This window comes from Salvelinus namaycush, chromosome 19 (genome assembly GCF_016432855.1).
Source record: "Salvelinus namaycush isolate Seneca chromosome 19, SaNama_1.0, whole genome shotgun sequence".
Classification (NCBI taxonomy): Eukaryota; Metazoa; Chordata; class Actinopteri; order Salmoniformes; family Salmonidae; genus Salvelinus; species Salvelinus namaycush.
This window is the reverse complement of record NC_052325.1, coordinates 45,837,067-45,855,901: the sequence shown is the minus strand read 5'-3', so window position 1 is coordinate 45,855,901 and position 18,835 is coordinate 45,837,067. Positions and strand designations below refer to the sequence as shown.

General features: G+C 40.7%; 1 protein-coding gene across 1 annotated transcript in view; it reads right to left on the bottom strand.

The window, feature by feature from the left end:
- The window catches only part of tbc1d4 (TBC1 domain family, member 4), a 132,645-nt gene that overhangs the window by 54,684 nt on the left and 59,126 nt on the right, over positions 1-18,835 (bottom strand). The window contains exons 10-11 of the mRNA XM_039015080.1: positions 4,850-4,978; positions 3,282-3,344 (exon numbers count right to left, since the gene is read on the bottom strand). Coding sequence (XP_038871008.1) covers positions 3,282-3,344; positions 4,850-4,978 — 192 coding nt within the window. The remainder of the gene's footprint in view (positions 1-3,281; positions 3,345-4,849; positions 4,979-18,835) is intronic.

The window sequence follows — 18,835 nt, the reverse complement described above, 5'->3', positions numbered from 1 at the left end:
GATTGATGACTTGCAATGTACATCGGAGACCATTAATACACTTCCTGGCCCCATTAACCAGGTCCCAGATCTGTTTGTGCTGTATAGTCAACTCCTATTGTCTTTGGCATGCACTAGTTGGCTATACAGCACAAACAGATCTGAGACCAGAATAGTGTTGCATGAGGTGGATTCTAGACTCTGGAGAATGCATTGAGGTGCACACAAGTTAGACCAAATGACACTCTAGGATAGAAATCAAACACAGCTAGAATACAAAACGTGTCGCTAAGATACATAACAAATCCTGCATAAAATCCAATCTGATTCCCGAACTAAAATACTTAAGCAATACAACTTCCACACTCGATTCCAAAGCCAACAGGTCTGCACTTACCGACTACTAGCAAGTGTCCTCACTCACTCAATACGGTACAACTCCACACACTCCAACTCTCTTAGTCCTATTCCCTGACGCCTCTGTGCCTCCCCATGCTGCTCCACTCATCTATTGTAGTCTAATAAGCTGCACCCTGTGACTCACTGCATCACACTACAGGAGGGAAGGCCTTACGCAGCTCCGTTCCAAACCAAACCATCCATCCCTCCCTACCCTTACGCCGTCGCCGACTCCCTCTCACACATCTGACATGTAAGAAAAATGCAGGGCTACCTTGAAAAAGATAGCTTGGCCTCAATTGGTCTCCCCTGCCTAAATAAAGGTTAAATCAATGCTGGTACAGTAACTCCACATAGCTTGCAGAGAGGTTGGGGGCGGAATTATTCCTATGTTCCTCAAACCTAGTCAGTCCATTCAGCGCTGCCACAGACCAACAAGGGCTTTGAGATATGGCTCAGAGGTACGTTTGTTTGGTTTGGGACTAGGCCCGTTTCACATTGTGAAGAGGCTAGTATAGGCCCCTCCAGTTCCAGTGTCGGAGGGCCTGTTTACAAGGAAGTGTAGAGGAAGTATTGAGGCATTGCTCAGCAGACCCAGAGCTGGACACATCCCGTCTCTGTTTCCTACCCTGGCCTCTGTGTCCGGAGACTGTCCTCAGATCATAGTAGAGGCCTCACTCAGCTCAAAACACAGGTCCCGGGGCCAGGGGGTAACACACCACAGAGAGACATACACAAAGACAGACAAAAACATAGACCCACAAAAACATGCATGTACACACAGAGTCCCAGAGACAAACACACACGAAATCACATGCGCACACAGTCAGCTGTGGGAAAAGGCCACTAAGGTGAATAGAATAAACACATCTGACACCTTCCTTGATTTTGGAGAGATGTGCTTGCCCCATGTGCTGAGTAAGAATATTTAAAATAAATAAATAATTATATGACCGGATAATGAGTGAAAGACTGGTAGATTGGGGGAGGGAGGGGAGGTATTGTTGTTGAGTAATACTTTATTTCCATGTTCAAGGTTGTTGTGAACTGTGAGCGAAGGTGGTAACTTTGCAAACTAGTTGTAGGTGCTTGTGATGTACATCTCGTGATGTTTTTACAGGAGAAAGCAAACTCACTCACACTTCCGGGGCATGTGAGGACTCATGTGTTTGTGTGTGTGGTCCTACTATGATTTACAGCAGGGATCATCAACTAGTTTCAGTAGCGGGCCAATTTTTTCTTGAGTGGATGGTCAAGGGGCGAGAACATAATTACAAATCATTTGTAGATTGCAAATTGACCGCAAGAAACCCAAACAGATATAACATTTGGCTAAAACATAATAATTTCAAACCTTGCTTAGATTTGTATACGATCACATATATCTCTTAATTATGCGTGGGAATAGTTTGTAACATATTTACAAAATTAAAAAATTATTTACAAAATTAAAATCAGCCAACAAGTAAACATTTTTTGGGGGGGCGAAATAAAATCAGTTGGGGTCAGTTGGGGAACCCTGATTTAAGGTATAACATGTACCCTCCCTGTCTCTCCCCGCCCCTGCCCATCGCCAAAATATCTGACGGGGGGGGGGGGGGAATTGGCCAGAGGGTCGACATCACACCCCCGTACCACATTTTGCATCGTTGTGACACTAGAGTGAACAACTCCGCCATTAAACAACCGTCCAGGCTACGTTGGAAAATACATTTAGGAAAAAACCTGGGAATATTCACGTGGCAGAAAAGATAATGAACCTATATATTTTTATAATACAATCTTTGAGAACTAACAAATCACCAAAATAAAAGCTAGACAGTAAGGGAGAAAACATATATATATATATTATTTTTTTTAACAATATTCACTTTGTTATTAGGTTTCAGAAAAACAACACATTGCTAGTAGTTCTCAAAGATTGTATTATAAAAAATATATAGGTCCATTATCTTTTCTGCCCTGAATATTCCCAGGTTTTCCAGCATTGTATTATCCATGGCAAAATTAATAGAATTGCAGGAAACGAGCATTAAAACGGCACAATTTTCTCTCAGCTCCATTTCAGAATATGTAAAATTGCAGGAAATTTGCTTTAAAAACTGGAACATTTTCTCTCAGCTGCTTGGCAAAATCTGTAGAATTGCAGGAAATTAGCTTTAAAATATTTTACATTTACATTTTTGTCATTTAGCAGACGCCGTAATCCAGAGTGATTACCAGTTTGTGCATTCATCTTAAAATAGCAGGTATAGTTTGTGCACTTTTCCTCAATAAAGTAACTATTAGCAAAGTCAGCACTAGAAAAAAAAAAAAAAAAAAAAAAAGCTCAGCTCCATGGGAAAATGTGTAGAATTGCAGGAAATTGGCTTAAAAATGCTCAAATTTCTCTACAACGCAAACATGGGGGCCTCTAAAATGTAGCCACATGGACAGCCGGCCACACTCATTGCCAAGCCCCCCACCTAAGCCCCTTTTTGCTCTCCCACCTAACTGGCTTTTTCTTTTTCCACGGAAAGATGTGTAGCAACATTCAGTACAGTAGTTCCTATGTGATAATTTCAATAGCACAAATTGAACAGAGAGGGAGAGGGGGGAATGAAAGGGGCAGAGAAAGAGGGAAAGAGGGAGAGAGAGAGACTGCTACCATCGAGTGAGATGCTCTGGGAGGGGGAAAGAGAGCGAGAAGGGGGAAAGAGGGGGGGGAAGAGAGAGGTTGAGAGGGGGGAAGAGAGACAGAGAGGGAAGAGAGGGAGTGAGAGAGGTAGGAGAGAGAGAAAAAAATATATATATAGAGAGAAAGAGATAGGAGGGGGGAAAGAGAGAGAGAGAGGGAGAGAGAGACACTGCTACCATCGAGTGAGATGCTCTGGGAATTTTCCCATTCCATATGGAATACTCACTCTCTCAAAGCTCCCCCCCATGCTTCCCATGCTTCCCAAGCGACCTCTCATCTGGTTGGCGCCCTGAGGAGACAAGAGATAAATATTGTTGATGTAAACGTGTGAACTTTTTGTGATCCGTAATGTCAAAAGTCACACTGAAGTCTAACAAAACAACCCCCACAATCTTTTTAGTGTCAATTTCTCTCAGCCAATCATCAGTCATTTGTGTAAGTGCTGTACATGTTAAATGCCCTTCTCTATAAGCGTACTGAAATTATGTTGTTGATTTGTTTACTGTGAAATAGCATTTTATTTGGTCAAACCATTTAAAAAAAAAGTTTACTAAGGGTTAGCAGCAGGCTGATTGGTCGGCTGTTTGAGCCAGTAAAGGGTTCTTTGCAGCTTGATGAAAGAAAGCCAGTCAACTGTCATGAATGGCTTTCATGGGCTGTCATGTGCCATTCAATGAGGAGTATCTTCCGTCTGGCCACTCTACTATAAAGGCCTGATTGGTGGAGTGAAACAGAGATGGTTGTCCTTCTGGAAGGTCTTCCATCTCCACCTAGGAACTCTGGAGCTCTGTCAGTGACCATCGGGTCACTCTGACAAACCATCGGCTTCTACCTGACCAAGACCCTTCTCCCAAACTGATTGCTCAGTTTGGCCGGAAGGCCAGCTCTAAGAAGAGTCTTGGTGGTTCCAAACTTCTTCCATTTAAGAATGCCATTGTGATATTGGGGGCCTTCAATGCTGCAGACTTGTTTTGGTACCCTTCCCTAGATCTGTGCCTTGACACAATCCTGTCTCGGAGCTCTACGGACAATTCCTTCGACATCATGGCTTGGTTTTTGCTCTGACATGCACGGTCAACTGTGAGACCTTATATAGACAGGTGTGTGCCTTTCCAAATCATGTCCAATCAAATGAATTTCCCATAGGTGGACTCCAATCAAGTTGTACAAACATCTCAAGGATGATCAATGGAAACAGGATGCACCTGAGCTCAATTTCGAGTCTCATAGCAAAGGGTCTGAATACTTATGTAAATAAGGTATTTAAGTTTTTTTTTTTTATAATACATTTGCTACACATTTTTAAAACCTCTTCTCGCTTTGTCATCATGGGGTATTGTGTGTAGATTGATGAGGAACCTTTTGTATTGACTCAATTTTAGAATAAGGCTGTAACCTAACAAAATGTGGAAAAGTCAAGGGGTCTGAATACTTTCTGAATGCACTGTATTCTAAGGATATGCATTTACAATAGTAACAGATGGCAGCAAAGGTTTCAGATTCATGGACACCTGACAAAGAAAAAGACCAAGACAAGAAACAGGGTGAGACATGACACAGATATTTGGAACCCTTGAGAAGATATTCTCTAGCAATTTGATCAGACACAGAAAAAGACAGAAAGAGAAGGGCAGGGAAGGAGGGGAAAGAGAGAAAGAGACCGGCTGATAGACAGAGAGCGAGAAAGACAGAGACAGTGAGAGAGACAGGACAGACTTAATAGAGATAGAGAGAAAGAGAACAATAAATAGAGACCTACAGATTAAAAGACAGAGACAGACATAGTGGTAGTACCCGTGAGAAAATGTTCTCCAGTGAGCTGGTCAGTGAGCTCTTGGCCTTGTTCTTCAGGATGTCCAGTTTGAAGCGGCCGCCCGTCGCCGCTGTGCTGTCCGCTGGTGCTGTCGTGGTGTTGGGGGTTTTCTGGTACACACAGATAAAGGTCAAAGGTCAGAGGTTACGCCACTGTCGAAAACACTACAACAACCTGGTTCTATATGGGGCAACAGTGCTGTTAAATGCAGAAACAGTCAGGTTCCAAGACAAATGCAATACAGCAGAGAAAATAAAGTGTAAAAACTATTTCTTAAAAAATTCAATCATAGTCCAAACCTGTACGATTCTGTGTATAACACAGAACTTGTGCACATAGTTACATAGAACTTTCAGTAACACTTCATAATACCGTTCAGTATAAGCCATTTATAAGGCATTCATAATGTTTCACATTAGTCCTTATAAACCATTTACTCATCCCCAGTCAAGTATTTTTGCAGTCCCTAATCTAAAGTGAGGCCTATGTATACTTTATAAATACTTTACACACTACCGGTCAAAACATTTGGAACACCTACTCAATCAAGGGTTTTTCTTTATTTTTACTATTTTCTAAACTGTAGAATAATAGTGAAGACATCAAAACTATGAAATAACACATTATGGAATGATGTAGTAACCAAAAAAGTGTTAAATTATATTTGAGATTCTTCAAATAGCCACCCTTTGCCTTGATGACAGCTTTGCACACTCTTGGCATTCTCTCAACCAGATTCACCTGGAATGCTTTTCCAACAGTCTTGAAGGAGTTCCCACATATGTGACCAGATTCAGGAAACTACAGTGGTTTCTCCTTTAAAAGTTGCGAGCTTACACCGCGGTACACAGCGTCACGGCTTCATTGCTCCAGACCACCGCAAGGGAGCACTCATTATACATTTGGGTCCCAAGGTTTTTATATGACCAATCATATCGAGTGGTTCCAATGATGAATTTGACCCGTCCCTGGTGACTTTCTTCAGCAAAGATGGCTGACAAAACATTACGGTGGAAGCAAATGTAAGTAGTTATAACGTCATAACGAGTCAAGCAAAAACTGTACAATTGAGAGGAATATGTTAGTTAATGTAGAGACAAACGTTTGTGCATATTCTTTTGTCATGAAGTTAATTTACGAAAATCGCTATTTATAAAGTTAGCTGACTAGCTAACATTAGCTAGCTAGCTAATGTTAGGAGAATTAATTTGTAATTCGTGTTGTTTAATGTTTTAGGGACTAGCAAACCAGGCAGTCGTTTTGTGAAACAGTGGATGTAAAGAATCTAGCTAGCTAAAGCATTTACTGCAAAATGAATGTACCTTTGTGTAAGCTTGCCTTGCTTATATTTGCCATGCAATACAGCTGAAGTAACATAGCTAGCTAACTATTTATTTGCTTATTGTGTAGCAAATAAAAAAATAACTGTATGACTATGGATGTGTAGCTAGCTACAGTATGTAGCCGATCTGTGTATGGACCCTAAAACTTTTGGTATGAATATTAGTTCAGAACCTATCTATGAACCTCAGCTATCATAGTTGTTGTATCGACTTCAAGTCTGACTGGCATTAATGAAGCCTATGGATTGAGTTGAATATAATAATTTTATTGTGCCAAGGATGCAAGTCCTATATACATGTACTGTAGTTATTACCACGCATGAGATCCCCCACATTGTAGCCTGTACATTGAATCTATTCACTGATCATGTACTCTTCCTTGTCAAATAAAGGTGTGGTTCAGGTATGAATCTCTGAGACATTCTTTTTCAGTCATATCCAATACCATGTGTACCAAACTCCATTCTTTGAATGATGCTGTGTCTACATGCACTGTATGTATCACAATTATACACTTCAACAGTGTTTACCACTCCTGCTCGTGGGACAAGTATGATTACACATTGTAACTATGCAAAAGAATAGAAACATGATTTAAGTAAAGGCTGATTTGTAATTCATATATACAGAAATACACCCATGCCTATCTAACTCCCTTCATCTGCATTAATCTGAGGACACAGGAGAGTATTTCAATGAGATACTTAATCTTCAACCCGTGGAGAATGTGAAACGCTTTATTGAAAGAAGTTCATTATCCAGGTGTTATAAATAAATAATATATTATAATTATTATAATTATAATATCATATTATAAATACAAGTTCAATCTGTACTTCAATGCACATTTGGTGTGCATTATTAAAAAAGAGGAAGAAAGAGGTGGGGAGAAAGGTGTAGAAGACAGAAAATGAAAGAGGTAAAACAGAGGAGCAGGGAAGACAGCATATGATTAATGATTTACAGTACTACCCTAATATTCTCTCAGTTCATCACAACTACATAGAGTGTCTTGCGGTGTCTCCTAACCAGCCTTGGGCTCCCAGTCGGCCCGAAGGTTATCTTAAGAGCGGGTGAGGTGGTGATGACAGGACTGGCTTCCTCTCTCACATCAAAACATACCTGCAAACGAGAGACAGATGGATAGAGAGATACAGTCAGAAGTTTACATACACTTAGGTGGTAGTCATTAAAACTTGTTTTTCAACCACTCCACAAATTTCTTGTTATCAAACTATAGTTTTGGCAAGTTGGTTAGGACATCTACTTTGTGCATGACAAGTAATTTTTCCAACAATTGTTTACAGACAGATTATTTCACTTATAATTCACTGTATCACAATTCCAGTGGGTCAGAAGTTTACAGTCGTGGCCAAAAGTTTTGAGAATGACACAAATATTAATTTACACAAAGTTTGCTGCTTCAGTGTCTTTAGATATTTTTGTCAGATGTTACTATGGAATACTGAAGTATAATTATAAGCATTTCATAAGTGTCAAAAGCTTTTATTGACGATTACATGAAGTTGATGCAGAGTCAATATTTGCAGTGTTGACCCTTCTTTTTCAAGACCTCTGCAATCCGCCCTGGCATGCTGTCAATTAACTTCTGGGCCACATCCTGACTGATGGCAGCCCATTCTTGCATAATCAATGCTTGGACTTTGTCAGAATTTGTGTTTTTTTTTTTGTCCACCCGCCTCTTAAGGACTGACCACAAGTTCTCAATGGGATTAAGGTCTGGGTAGTTTCCTGGCCATGGACCCAAAATATCGATGTTTTGTTCCCTGAGCCACTTAGTTATCACTTTTGCCCTATGGCAAGGTGCTCCATCATGCTGGAAAATGCATTGTTCGTCACCAAACTGTTCCTGGATGGTTGGGAGAAGTAGCTCTCGGCTGTGTTCTTTGGCAAAATTGTGAGTGAGCCCACTCCCTTGGCTGAGAAGCAACCCCACACATGGTCTGAGGATGCTTTACTGTTGGAATGACACAGGACTGATGGTAGCGCTCACCTTGTCTTCTCCGGACAAGCTTTTTTCCGGATGCCCGAAACAATCGGAAAGGGGATTCATCAGAGAAAATGACTTTACCCCAGTCCAATCTCTGTAACTTTTGCAGAATATCAGTCTGTCCCTGATGTTTTTCCTGGAGAGAAGTGGCTTCTTTGCTGCCCTTCTTGACACCAGGCCATCCTCAAAAAGTCTTCGCCTCACTGTGTGTGCAGATGCACTCACACCTGCCTGCTGCCATTCCTTAACAAGCTCTGTACTGGTGGTGCCCCGATCCCGCAGCTGAATCAACATTAGGAGACAGTCCTGGCGCTTGTTGGACTTTCTTGGGCGCCCTGAAGCCTTCTTCACAACAATTGAAGTTCTTGATGATCTGTTAAATGGTTGACGTAGGTGCAATCTTACTGGTAGCAATATCCTTGCCTGTGAAGCCCTTTTTGTGCAAAGCAATGATGAAGGCACGTGTTTCCTTGCAGGTAACCATGGTTGACAGAGGAAGAACAATGATTCCAATCACCACCCTCCTTTTGAAGCTTCCAGTCTGATTCAAACTCAATCAGCATGACAGAGTGATCTCCAGCCTTGTCCTCGTCAACACTCACACCTGTGTTAACGAGAGATTCACTGACATGATGTCAGCTGGTCCTTTTGTGGCAGGGCTGAAATGCAGTGGAAATGTTTTTGGGGGATTCAGGTCATTTCCATGGCAAATAGGGACTTTGCAATAAATTGCAATTCATCTGATCACTCTTCATAACATTCTGGAGTATATGCAAATTGCCATCATACAAACTGAGGCAGCAGACTTGGTGAAAATTTATATCTGTGTCATTCTCAAACCTTTTGGTCACGACTGTACATACACTAAGTTGACTGTGCCTTTAAACAGCTTGGAAAATTCCACAAAATGATGTCATGGCTTTAGAAGCTTCTGATAGGCTAAATTACATAATTTGAGTCAATTGGAGGTGTACCTGTGGATGTATTTCAAGGCCTACCTTCAAACTCAGTGCCTCTTTGCTTGACATCATGGGAAAATCAAAAGAAATCAGCCAAGAAAAATTTCCAAATAGACTTCCACAAGTCTGGTTCATCCTTGGGAGCAATTTCCAAACGCCTGAAGGTACCACGTTAATCTGTACAAACAATAGTACGCAAGTATAAACACCATGAGACCACGTAGCTGTCATACCGCTCAGGAAGGAGACGCGTTCTGTCTCCTAGAGATGCACTTACCTTGGTGCGAAAAGTGCAAATCAATCCCAGAACAACAGCAAAGGACCTTGTGAGATGCTGGAGGGAACAGGTACAAAAGTATCTATATCCACAGTAAAACGAGTCCTATATCGACATAACCTGAAAGGCCGCTCAGCAAGGAAGAAGCCACTGCTCCAAAACCGCCATAAAAAAGCCAGACTACAGTTTGCAACTGCACATGGTGGCAAAGATCGTACTTTTTGGAGAAATGTTCTCTGGTCTGATGAAACAAAAATAGAACTATTTGGCCATAATGACCATCGTTATGTTTGGAGGAAAAAGGGGGAGGCTTGCAAGCCGAAGAACACCATCCCAACCGTGAAGCACGGGGGTGGCAGCATCATTTTGTGGGGGTGCTTTGCTGCAGGAAGGACTGGTGCACTTCACAAAATAGATGGCCTCATGAGGAAGACGAATTATGTGGATATATTGAAGCAACATCTCAAGACATCAGTCAGGAAGTTAAAGCTTGGGTCTTCTGGACAATGATGCCAAGCATACTTCCAAAGTTGTGGCAAAATGGCTTAAGGACAACAAAGTCAAGGTATTGGAGTGGCCATCACAAAGCCCTGACCTCAATCCTATAGAAAATGTGTGGGCAGAACTGAAAAAGCTTGTGCAAGCAAGGAGGCCTACAAACCTGGCTCAGTTACACCAGCTCTGTCAGGAGGAATGGGCCAAAATTCACCCAACTTATTGTGGGAAGCTTGTGGAAGGCTACCCGAAACGTTTGACCCAAGTTAAACAATTTAAAGGCAATGCTACCAAATACTAATTGAGTGTATGTAAACTTCTGACCCACTGGGAATGTGATGAAAGAAATAAAAGCTGAAATAAATCATTCTCTCTACTATTATTCTGACATTTCACATTCTTAAGATAAAGTGGTGATCCTATCTGACCTAAGAAAGGGGATTTTTACTATGAATAAAGGTCAGGAATTGTGAAAAACTGAGTTTAAATGTATTTGGCTAAGGTGTATGTAAACATCGACTTCAACTGTACGTAATATAGTCGAATGTTATATACGATATGTATGTATCTATGTAATATAGTAGAATGTTATGAACCGACACTGAATCGTAGACGCTAACTACTAGCTATGGAGAAGTTGGACGGAAGAACGCCCAGTGCTGCTTACCTGAGATGCCATCATCACACAGTACTTCTTCATAGGTGTCTGCTATGACTTCTTTTGTGTCGGAGAGAAAGGCTGACCAGTATTGGTTGTAGCTAAACTGACACTCAAAAAAAGGCCAAAATGGAGGGTTGTTGATAGCGATTGTAATAAATTGTAGTTTTGTTTTCAAATAAATTTTTTGTTCTCAGAATATTTTTGGGAATAAAATGTTTCGTGTCCTATTACAAAATGTTTACTTGCAATTATTTATTCTTTACTTTGAAGCCTCGTTTCTGCTTTCACAACAATTATTTTTGATTGAAAATAAAAAAAGTTTTACTCGACAAAAATACATCCATTTGTTGCAAGTTGGGGAGGGGGGCTAAAAGCTGAACAATAGACTATTCAACCTTTACTAAAGAATAGTCTAATAGCCAAGCTAGGTGTGAAAAACCCCCGTCCTATCACAGACAGGGGAAGTTAGAGCACTGATTATGCTTTTGGGTCCCAATGCAATATTGTGTCTCTAAATGACAACTAATGGGCAATATAAACCAAATAATAAACTGATAATTGTGCACGACTTCAAATGAAACAATCAGGGAGCAGGATTCGAACCCTCAACCTTCTTTCCCGAAGTCCAGTGCGCTATCGACTGTGAACCAAAAGCATGCTCAAGCCGCAGAGTCAATAGAGCGCAACCTTGCGGTAGCTTGCTACTCAATGTAATAAAGTGATGACTTTTCAAATAAGTTACCTTACACGTTATGTTAGCTGACAATTTGTTCGCTACGCTGTCCTTACGAACCACATAGCATATCATTACAGCAGTAGGTACTGGCATGTTAGCTATCTACCTAACATTAGTAGTTATACATCAAACTTTCCAGTATATTAACTATAGGCTAACTACCCAACCTTAATTAACTTGATTATTCCCGTCATTCTTAGCTTAGCTAAATGGTATAGTCGTTGTGCTTTCTCAATGGATATTCGGGTACATTCGAATAATGAATTTATGTGCGCTCAACACCTGTTGAATATGGCCGGTGTCAGCAAACGTTGGCAAAAAAGCGCAATTAAATTGTTTCCAGCAGCACAGTTACAGTCACCAACACTCTGGATAACATGAAAACTGCCTAACCAGCTGTGCTAGGGCGAGTAAAATGGTCAGAGTGGTCTCATTTGTGTCTGGAAGTAGCTAGGAAGCTAGCCAAGGTTAGCTTGGGTGCTTGACTGCTGTTGTAAGGCCAGAACGCTCAAATCAACAGTACTCCTTGGTCCGAATGTCCAGTGTATGCTCTGAGAGCGAAACGGACTGAATTTACCCAGAGGGTTTTTCATTTTTAATGGAATAGAAACACCATAATATGAATTAAATTAATTAAGCAAGTACGAGTCAAAAGTTGACACACCTACTCATTCCAGGATTTTTCTATATTTTTACTATTTTCTACATTGTAGAATAATAGTGAAGACATCACAACTATGAAATAACACATGGAATCAGTTAAGTCAAATTCTTATTTACAAGGACAGTCTACTCCTTCCTCCCCGTTGGGGAATTGAACCCCGGTCTCCCACGTGCCTGCAATATGGAAGACTATCAAATGCTTCTCAAAGATGCCCTCTGGTGGTCAAACTAGCAGTAACAGAAAAAAAATGGCTGACAATTAGATAACGTGCCACAGAATGCTGCAGCAGCCCGCAAGGTGTGCCGCAACTTTTGAAGGAGGAACCACTGTAGGCATAAGACACAAGTCACGACTTCACAGGAGAGATGTTTGAACGTAAAAAACATTTTTATCAAATTGCGTTTTTTGGCAGAAATCCATTCTCGAACATGTGAACTTTCATGTGCCTTAATATCGAACTTGTATCTCATCTGTAAATATGAATAACATTTTTAAATTATGAGCCTAGTTGGTTCAGCCACAGAAAAAGCAAGCAACCTTTTCGCTAGCAATGATTGGCTGAGATAATGAGTGGGCTGGACATGCCGAGAGATGAGTTTGGATTGGTCTACCATACAGCATGCGCCTGTCAATTGGAGATTGTCAGTATGTCTAGGTAATCGTGTCAAACGCGGCTTTAAAAATAAATGTATTGTGTAGTAAAACTGCATAAACCTAATGTCAAGTTAAAGTGTACTGTTAGCTAGCTAACGTTAGCTGGCTGGCTCGCTAGCTAACGTTATGTGTATGCTCTCCACTTTCTGGAGGACCGAGTTTTGAAATCAGTGGAATTTGAGTATGATAGCTAAGGAAATGGAGAAAACACCAGTCTGGATTACATCGTGCATGGCATCAGACAGGAGACACGCCCAACCATGATGTATCCTGGTAAGACTGTCCATCTAGCTACATTTTCAGATATTACACGTTTCAACTTTTGACAGAAAGTGGTTTCATTTCAAGTGTACTGTTGGCTAGCTAATGTTAGCTGGCTGGGTCGCTAGCTAACGTTATATGTATGATCTTATTCTTCGTTTCTCAGACACATTTGCTTGACTAGTTATAGCCATAGAACCTCGTTGGTTAGCTACCTGCAGATTCATGCAGGGTAGTAATGTCATGAGTGATTATGGTCCATTGTTTAGCTAGCTAGCTACATGTCTTAACAAAAGACTCCACTCTAATTTTGATTTCAATTGAGTGTTCTGTTAGCTAGCTAGCTAACGTTAGCTGGCTGGCTCGCTAACTAATGTTATGTCATGCGTTGGGATTCATTGTTTCCCTAGCTAGCTATCTAGCTACATTTCTTTACAAAAAACTCTCATCTTAGTGTGCCAGAGTGCAGAATAAGTGATTAATTTTTGAACGCTCAACACCTGTTGAATATGTCCGGTGTCAGTAAACGTCGACAACAAAGCGTATTTCAATTGTTGCCAGCAGCACTGTTACAGTCAGCAACTGTCATCAAGGCAAAGGGTGGCTATTTGAGGAATCTCAAATATAAAATATACACTGCTCAAAAAAATAAAGGGAACACTAAAATAACACATCCTAGATCTGAATGAATGAAATATTCTTATTAAATACTTTTTTCTTTACATAGTTGAATGTGCTGACAAGAAAATCACACAAAAATTATCAATGGAAATCAAATGTATCAACCCATGGAGGTCTGGATTTGGAGTCACACTCAATTAAAGTGGAAAACCACACTACAGGCTGATCCAACTTTGATGTAATGTCCTTAAAACAAGTCAAAATGAGGCTTAGTAGTGTGTGTGGCCTCCACGTGCCTGTATGACCTCCCTACAACGCCTGGGCATGCTCCTGATGAGGTGGCGGATGGTCTCCTGAGGGATCTCCTCCCAGACCTGGACTAAAGCATCCGCCAACTCCTGGACAGTCTGTGGTGCAACGTGGCGTTGGTGGATGGAGCGAGACATGATGTCCCAGATGTGCTCAATTGGATTCAGGTCTGGGGAACGGGCGGGCCAGTCCATAGCATCAATGCCTTCCTCTTGCAGGAACTGCTGACACACTCCAGCCTCATGAGGTCTAGCATTGTCTTGCATTATGAGGAACCCAGGGCCAACCGCACCAGCATATGGTCTCACAAGGGCTCTGAGGATCTCATCTCGGTACCTAATGGCAGTCAGGCTACCTCTGGCGAGCACATGGAGGGCTGTGCGGCCCCCCAAAGAAATGCCACCCCACACCATGACTGACCCACCGCCAAACCGGTCATGCTGGAGGATGTTGCAGGCAGCAGAACGTTCTCCACGGCATCTCCAGACTCTGTCACGTCTGTCACATGTGCTCAGTGTGAACCTGCTTTCATCTGTGAAGAGCACAGGGCGCCAGTGGCGAATTTGCCAATCTTGGTGTTCTCTGGCAAATGCCAAACGTCCTGCACGGTGTTGGGCTGTAAGCACAACCCCCACCTGTGGAAGTCGGGCCCTCATACCACCCTCATGGAGTCTGTTTCTGACCGTTTGAGCAGACACATGCACATTTGTGGCCTGCTGGAAGTCATTTTGCAGGGCTCTGGCAGTGCTCCTTCTGCTCCTTCTTGCATAAAGACGGAAGTAGTGGTCCTGCTGCTGGGTTGTTGCCCTCCTACGGCCTCCTCCACGTCTCCTGATGTACTGGCCTGTCTCCTGGTAGCGCCTCCATGCTCTGGACACTACGCTGACAGACACAGCAAACCTTCTTGCCACAGCTCGCATTGATGTGCCATCCTGGATGAGCTGCACTACCTGAGCCACTTGTATTGGTTGTAGACTCCGTCTCATGCTACCACTAGAGTGAAAGCACCGCCAGCATTCAAAAGTGACCAAAACATCAGCCAGGAAGCATAGGAACTGAGAAGTGGTCTGTGGTCACCACCTGCAGAACCACTCCTTTATTGGGGGTGTCTTGCTAATTGCCTATAATTTCCACCTGTTGTCTATTCCATTTACACAACAGCATGTGAAATTTATTGTCAATCAGTGTTGCTTCCTAAGTGGACAGTTTGATTTCACAGAAGTGTGATTGACTTGGAGTTACATTGTGTTGTTTAAGTGTTCCCTTTATTTTTTTGAGCAGTGTATTTTGATTTAACACTTTTTTGGTTACTACATTTATCCATATGTGTTATTTCATAGTGTTGATGTCTTCACTATTATTATTCAATGTAGAAAATAGTAAAAATTAACAAAAACCCTTGAATGAGTAGGTGTTCTAAAACTTTTGACCGGTAGTGTAAATGTTGAGTGACCACTGCCATTTATTTATTTTATTTAACATTTATTTAAAAACCTCTACGGGATTGGTGTCCCTATACCGGGATGGTTGTTGCTAACGTGCACTAATGTGACTAAAATTACATTTTCAGTCATATCCAATTTTCTAGGACACAGAGATGTCTTATATGTGCAGAAAGCTTAAATTATTGTTCATCTAACTGCACTGTACAATTTACAGTAGCTATTACAGTGAAAAAATACCATGATATTGTTTGAGAGTGCACAACAACAAAAAATGTATATCACGGCCCTTGGTTTGATACATTCACCTCTGAAGGTAAATAATGTACTTACATTGAGTAATCTTGCTCTGATTTGTCATCCTGAGGGTTCCAGAGATAAAAATGTGGCATAGTTTTGTTTGATAAAATCAATTTTCATATTCAAATGTAGGAACTGGGTTCTAAAGTTTGAACTGCCTGTAGCTCAGGCCCTGAAGCAAGGATATGCATATTCTTGGTACCATTTCAAAGGAAACACTTTGAAGTTTGTGGAAATGTGAATTGAATGTAGGAGAATATAACACAATAGATCTGGTAGAAGAAAATTCTACCACCATCTATGAATGCAACAGAAAGGTCCCAAATCTAGCCATCACTCTGGTTGTAATTCTGGTGTCCCCAAGAGGGCAGCAGTGTATGTGCAAAGTTTCAGACTGATAACTTGAAGTATGAGCAAGCTACATGACATTTAGGCGCAGCTCTCTGACCAAAGTTTGTGTCCTATAGGATATCAAATCAAAGTTTATTTGTCAAGTGCGCCGAATACAACAGGTGTAGACCTTACAGTGAAATGCTTACTTACAGGCTCTAACCAATAGTGCAAAAAAAAGGTATGTGTGTGTGTGTGTGTAGGTAAGTAAAGAAATAAAACAACAGTAAAAATACATTTGAAAATAAGAGTAGCAAGGCTATATACAGACACCGGTTAGTCAGGCTTATTGAGGTAGTATGTACATGTAGGTATGTTTAAAGTGACTGTGCATATATGATGAACAGAGAGTAGCAGTAGCGTAAACCACACTCCTAATGACATAGTGAAGTCTGGTTACGTTCTAGGATCTCTGACGATAAATGCGAAAGTAATTTGACTGGTTGAAACAACGTTTAGGGTTAGATTTTGACAGATTCCTTTCTTTGCAAATTGAACAAGTGGAAAAACAAAATCGATTGTGCATGATATATGGGCCTTTTTAGGATATGAAAAAGGATTTTATCTAACAAAACGACACTTCATGTTATCTCTGGGACCCTTTGGATGATAAATCAGAGCAAGATTTCAGAATGTAAGTACACATTTCACCTTCAGAGGTGAATTTATCAAACCTATTGTGGTGAAAAAAGGGATTTGTTGTTAGGAGCTCTCCTACTTTATGGGTTGGTTATGTAGGCTTCTTCTAACTCATCACTTTCTACTACATATAGTAATACGATTAAATTATATCTTTACTTTAAAAACCAAAGTCTATCAGAATTCCAGTCATTTCAATAAATGTTATTCTCCTTGATCTTCAAGAATAGGACTTGGAAATATGGAAGTGTAAATTAGCCAAATTGTTTTACCTGAGTATGACCCCAAAACTAAGGACTTATTTGTCAGCTCTACTCTGTTGTTTATGATTTTGTCATCATGGAGGACTGATTGGACTGATTCGAGTTGAAAAATAAATGCTTCGCTCATTGAATGGCATGCTTTGAGCACTACTGAAAAGTGCTATTTACATGTGAAAAATGAATGTGCTGCATTTGCTATAGGCCTATTATTTACCTTCTTGTTCATGACACTTTCATATCTTGATAATACATAGCTGTTTAAAGGGCAAATCCACAGATGAAACAATAACAAAATGGTCGCCCTGCCTCTGTTTTGGTAAAAATCTGAGGGATGGGCCTGGAGAAATGTAACCACTCTGAGATTAATAGACAGAGCTATGGATGCGAGGACTGACCATCCATGATATCAAAATTACTGTTTTAACCATGTTAAGGCTATACAGTGTTTGTTGACATTCACACTGTTTAAAAACATTGGAATAAAACAAGCTTATATTTTGGGTTCTCATGGAGTGTGACAGTTGAACTAAACTCATGAGGCATTTCTAAGTTATTTATTTATATATATATGATTTATAAGTGGATGTAGCAACTACAGATTGACCCTTTAAGTCTATCAAAAGTTTGAGCATGTGTCCGTTAAGCCTATGGATTTTTTTTTTATCAGCATGAATTAGATTGAGCAATAAAAGCCCCACTTTTATTCCATAGGCTTGGATCAACATTATGCAGCTGTTGCAAGAGCGCATTTTCACTGGTTTCAAAAACAATGATTGATAAGCAGTTTCAACTTCTTGAATTCAACCATTATTGGTTTCAAATACACATTTAGATTTGTGAACAGCCATCCACAGCAAATGGCTAAATGAGAGAGCAGCAGTGTGATTCACATCAATGCGCTACGTGTATATCAATAATAAGTGATATCCGTAACGCCGTAGACTACACCACTGCTGTCATCCATACCTCCAAGCGTTTATTCAAGTTGGATCATTTTTGGACGCTGACATCAGTCGCACCATTGGAAGAGATAGCTTTCCACTGTAGCCTACAAAAGCCTATTCCTGCTCTTTTCCTGAGATCAATCGAAAACATTTGGTGTGTCATCATAGTGGTCTCTGACTTGTGGTCAGACTCGTTCACGTGGAACAAACTTAAACTTGCGCCTTTTTTCAATGGTGATTCGAATGTCATTGAGAAAACAGCGAAGTGTCAAAGATTTTTTTCCGCAAACATCCTTTCTCGAATTTAAATGTAATCCTTTTTTTCCCCAAAAGTATCTGTAATCTTTTTTATTTTTTTTAATTGCTGGTAATGCAACGGATTAGTTGCAGTTTAAAAAAAATCCTTTACATGTAATGGATTACATGTAATCTATTACTCCCCAACCCTGTGCATCAATCTACGAGACTTCATAGAGAGCCAGCCAACTTTCTGATACAATGATGTATACAATGATGTATATTTGTATTAGCATTTATTATGGATCCCCATTAGCTACTGCCAAAGCAGCAACATTAAGGCAGTTATACAATTCTAAAAATATCACAATACATTCACAGATTCCTCAACACACTGTGTGCCCTCAGGCCCCTACTCCACCACAACCATATATCTACCATGCAAAATCCATGTGTACGTGTGTGTATAGTGTGTATGTTATCATTGGTGTGTATGCATGTGTCTGTGACTATGTTTCTTACTTCACAGTCCCAACTGTTCCATAAGGTGTATTTTTCCCCGTTTTTTTTAATGTAATTTTACTTCTTGCATCAGTTACTTGAAGTGAAATAGAGTTCCATGTAGTCATGGATCTATGTAGTACTGCGCAAATAGTCAGGTTAGCCATTTGATGGTTTGGGGGTAGAAGCTGTTAAAAAGCCTTTTGGACGTAGACTTGGCGCTACTGTACCGCTTGCCCTGTACGGTATCAGAGAGAACA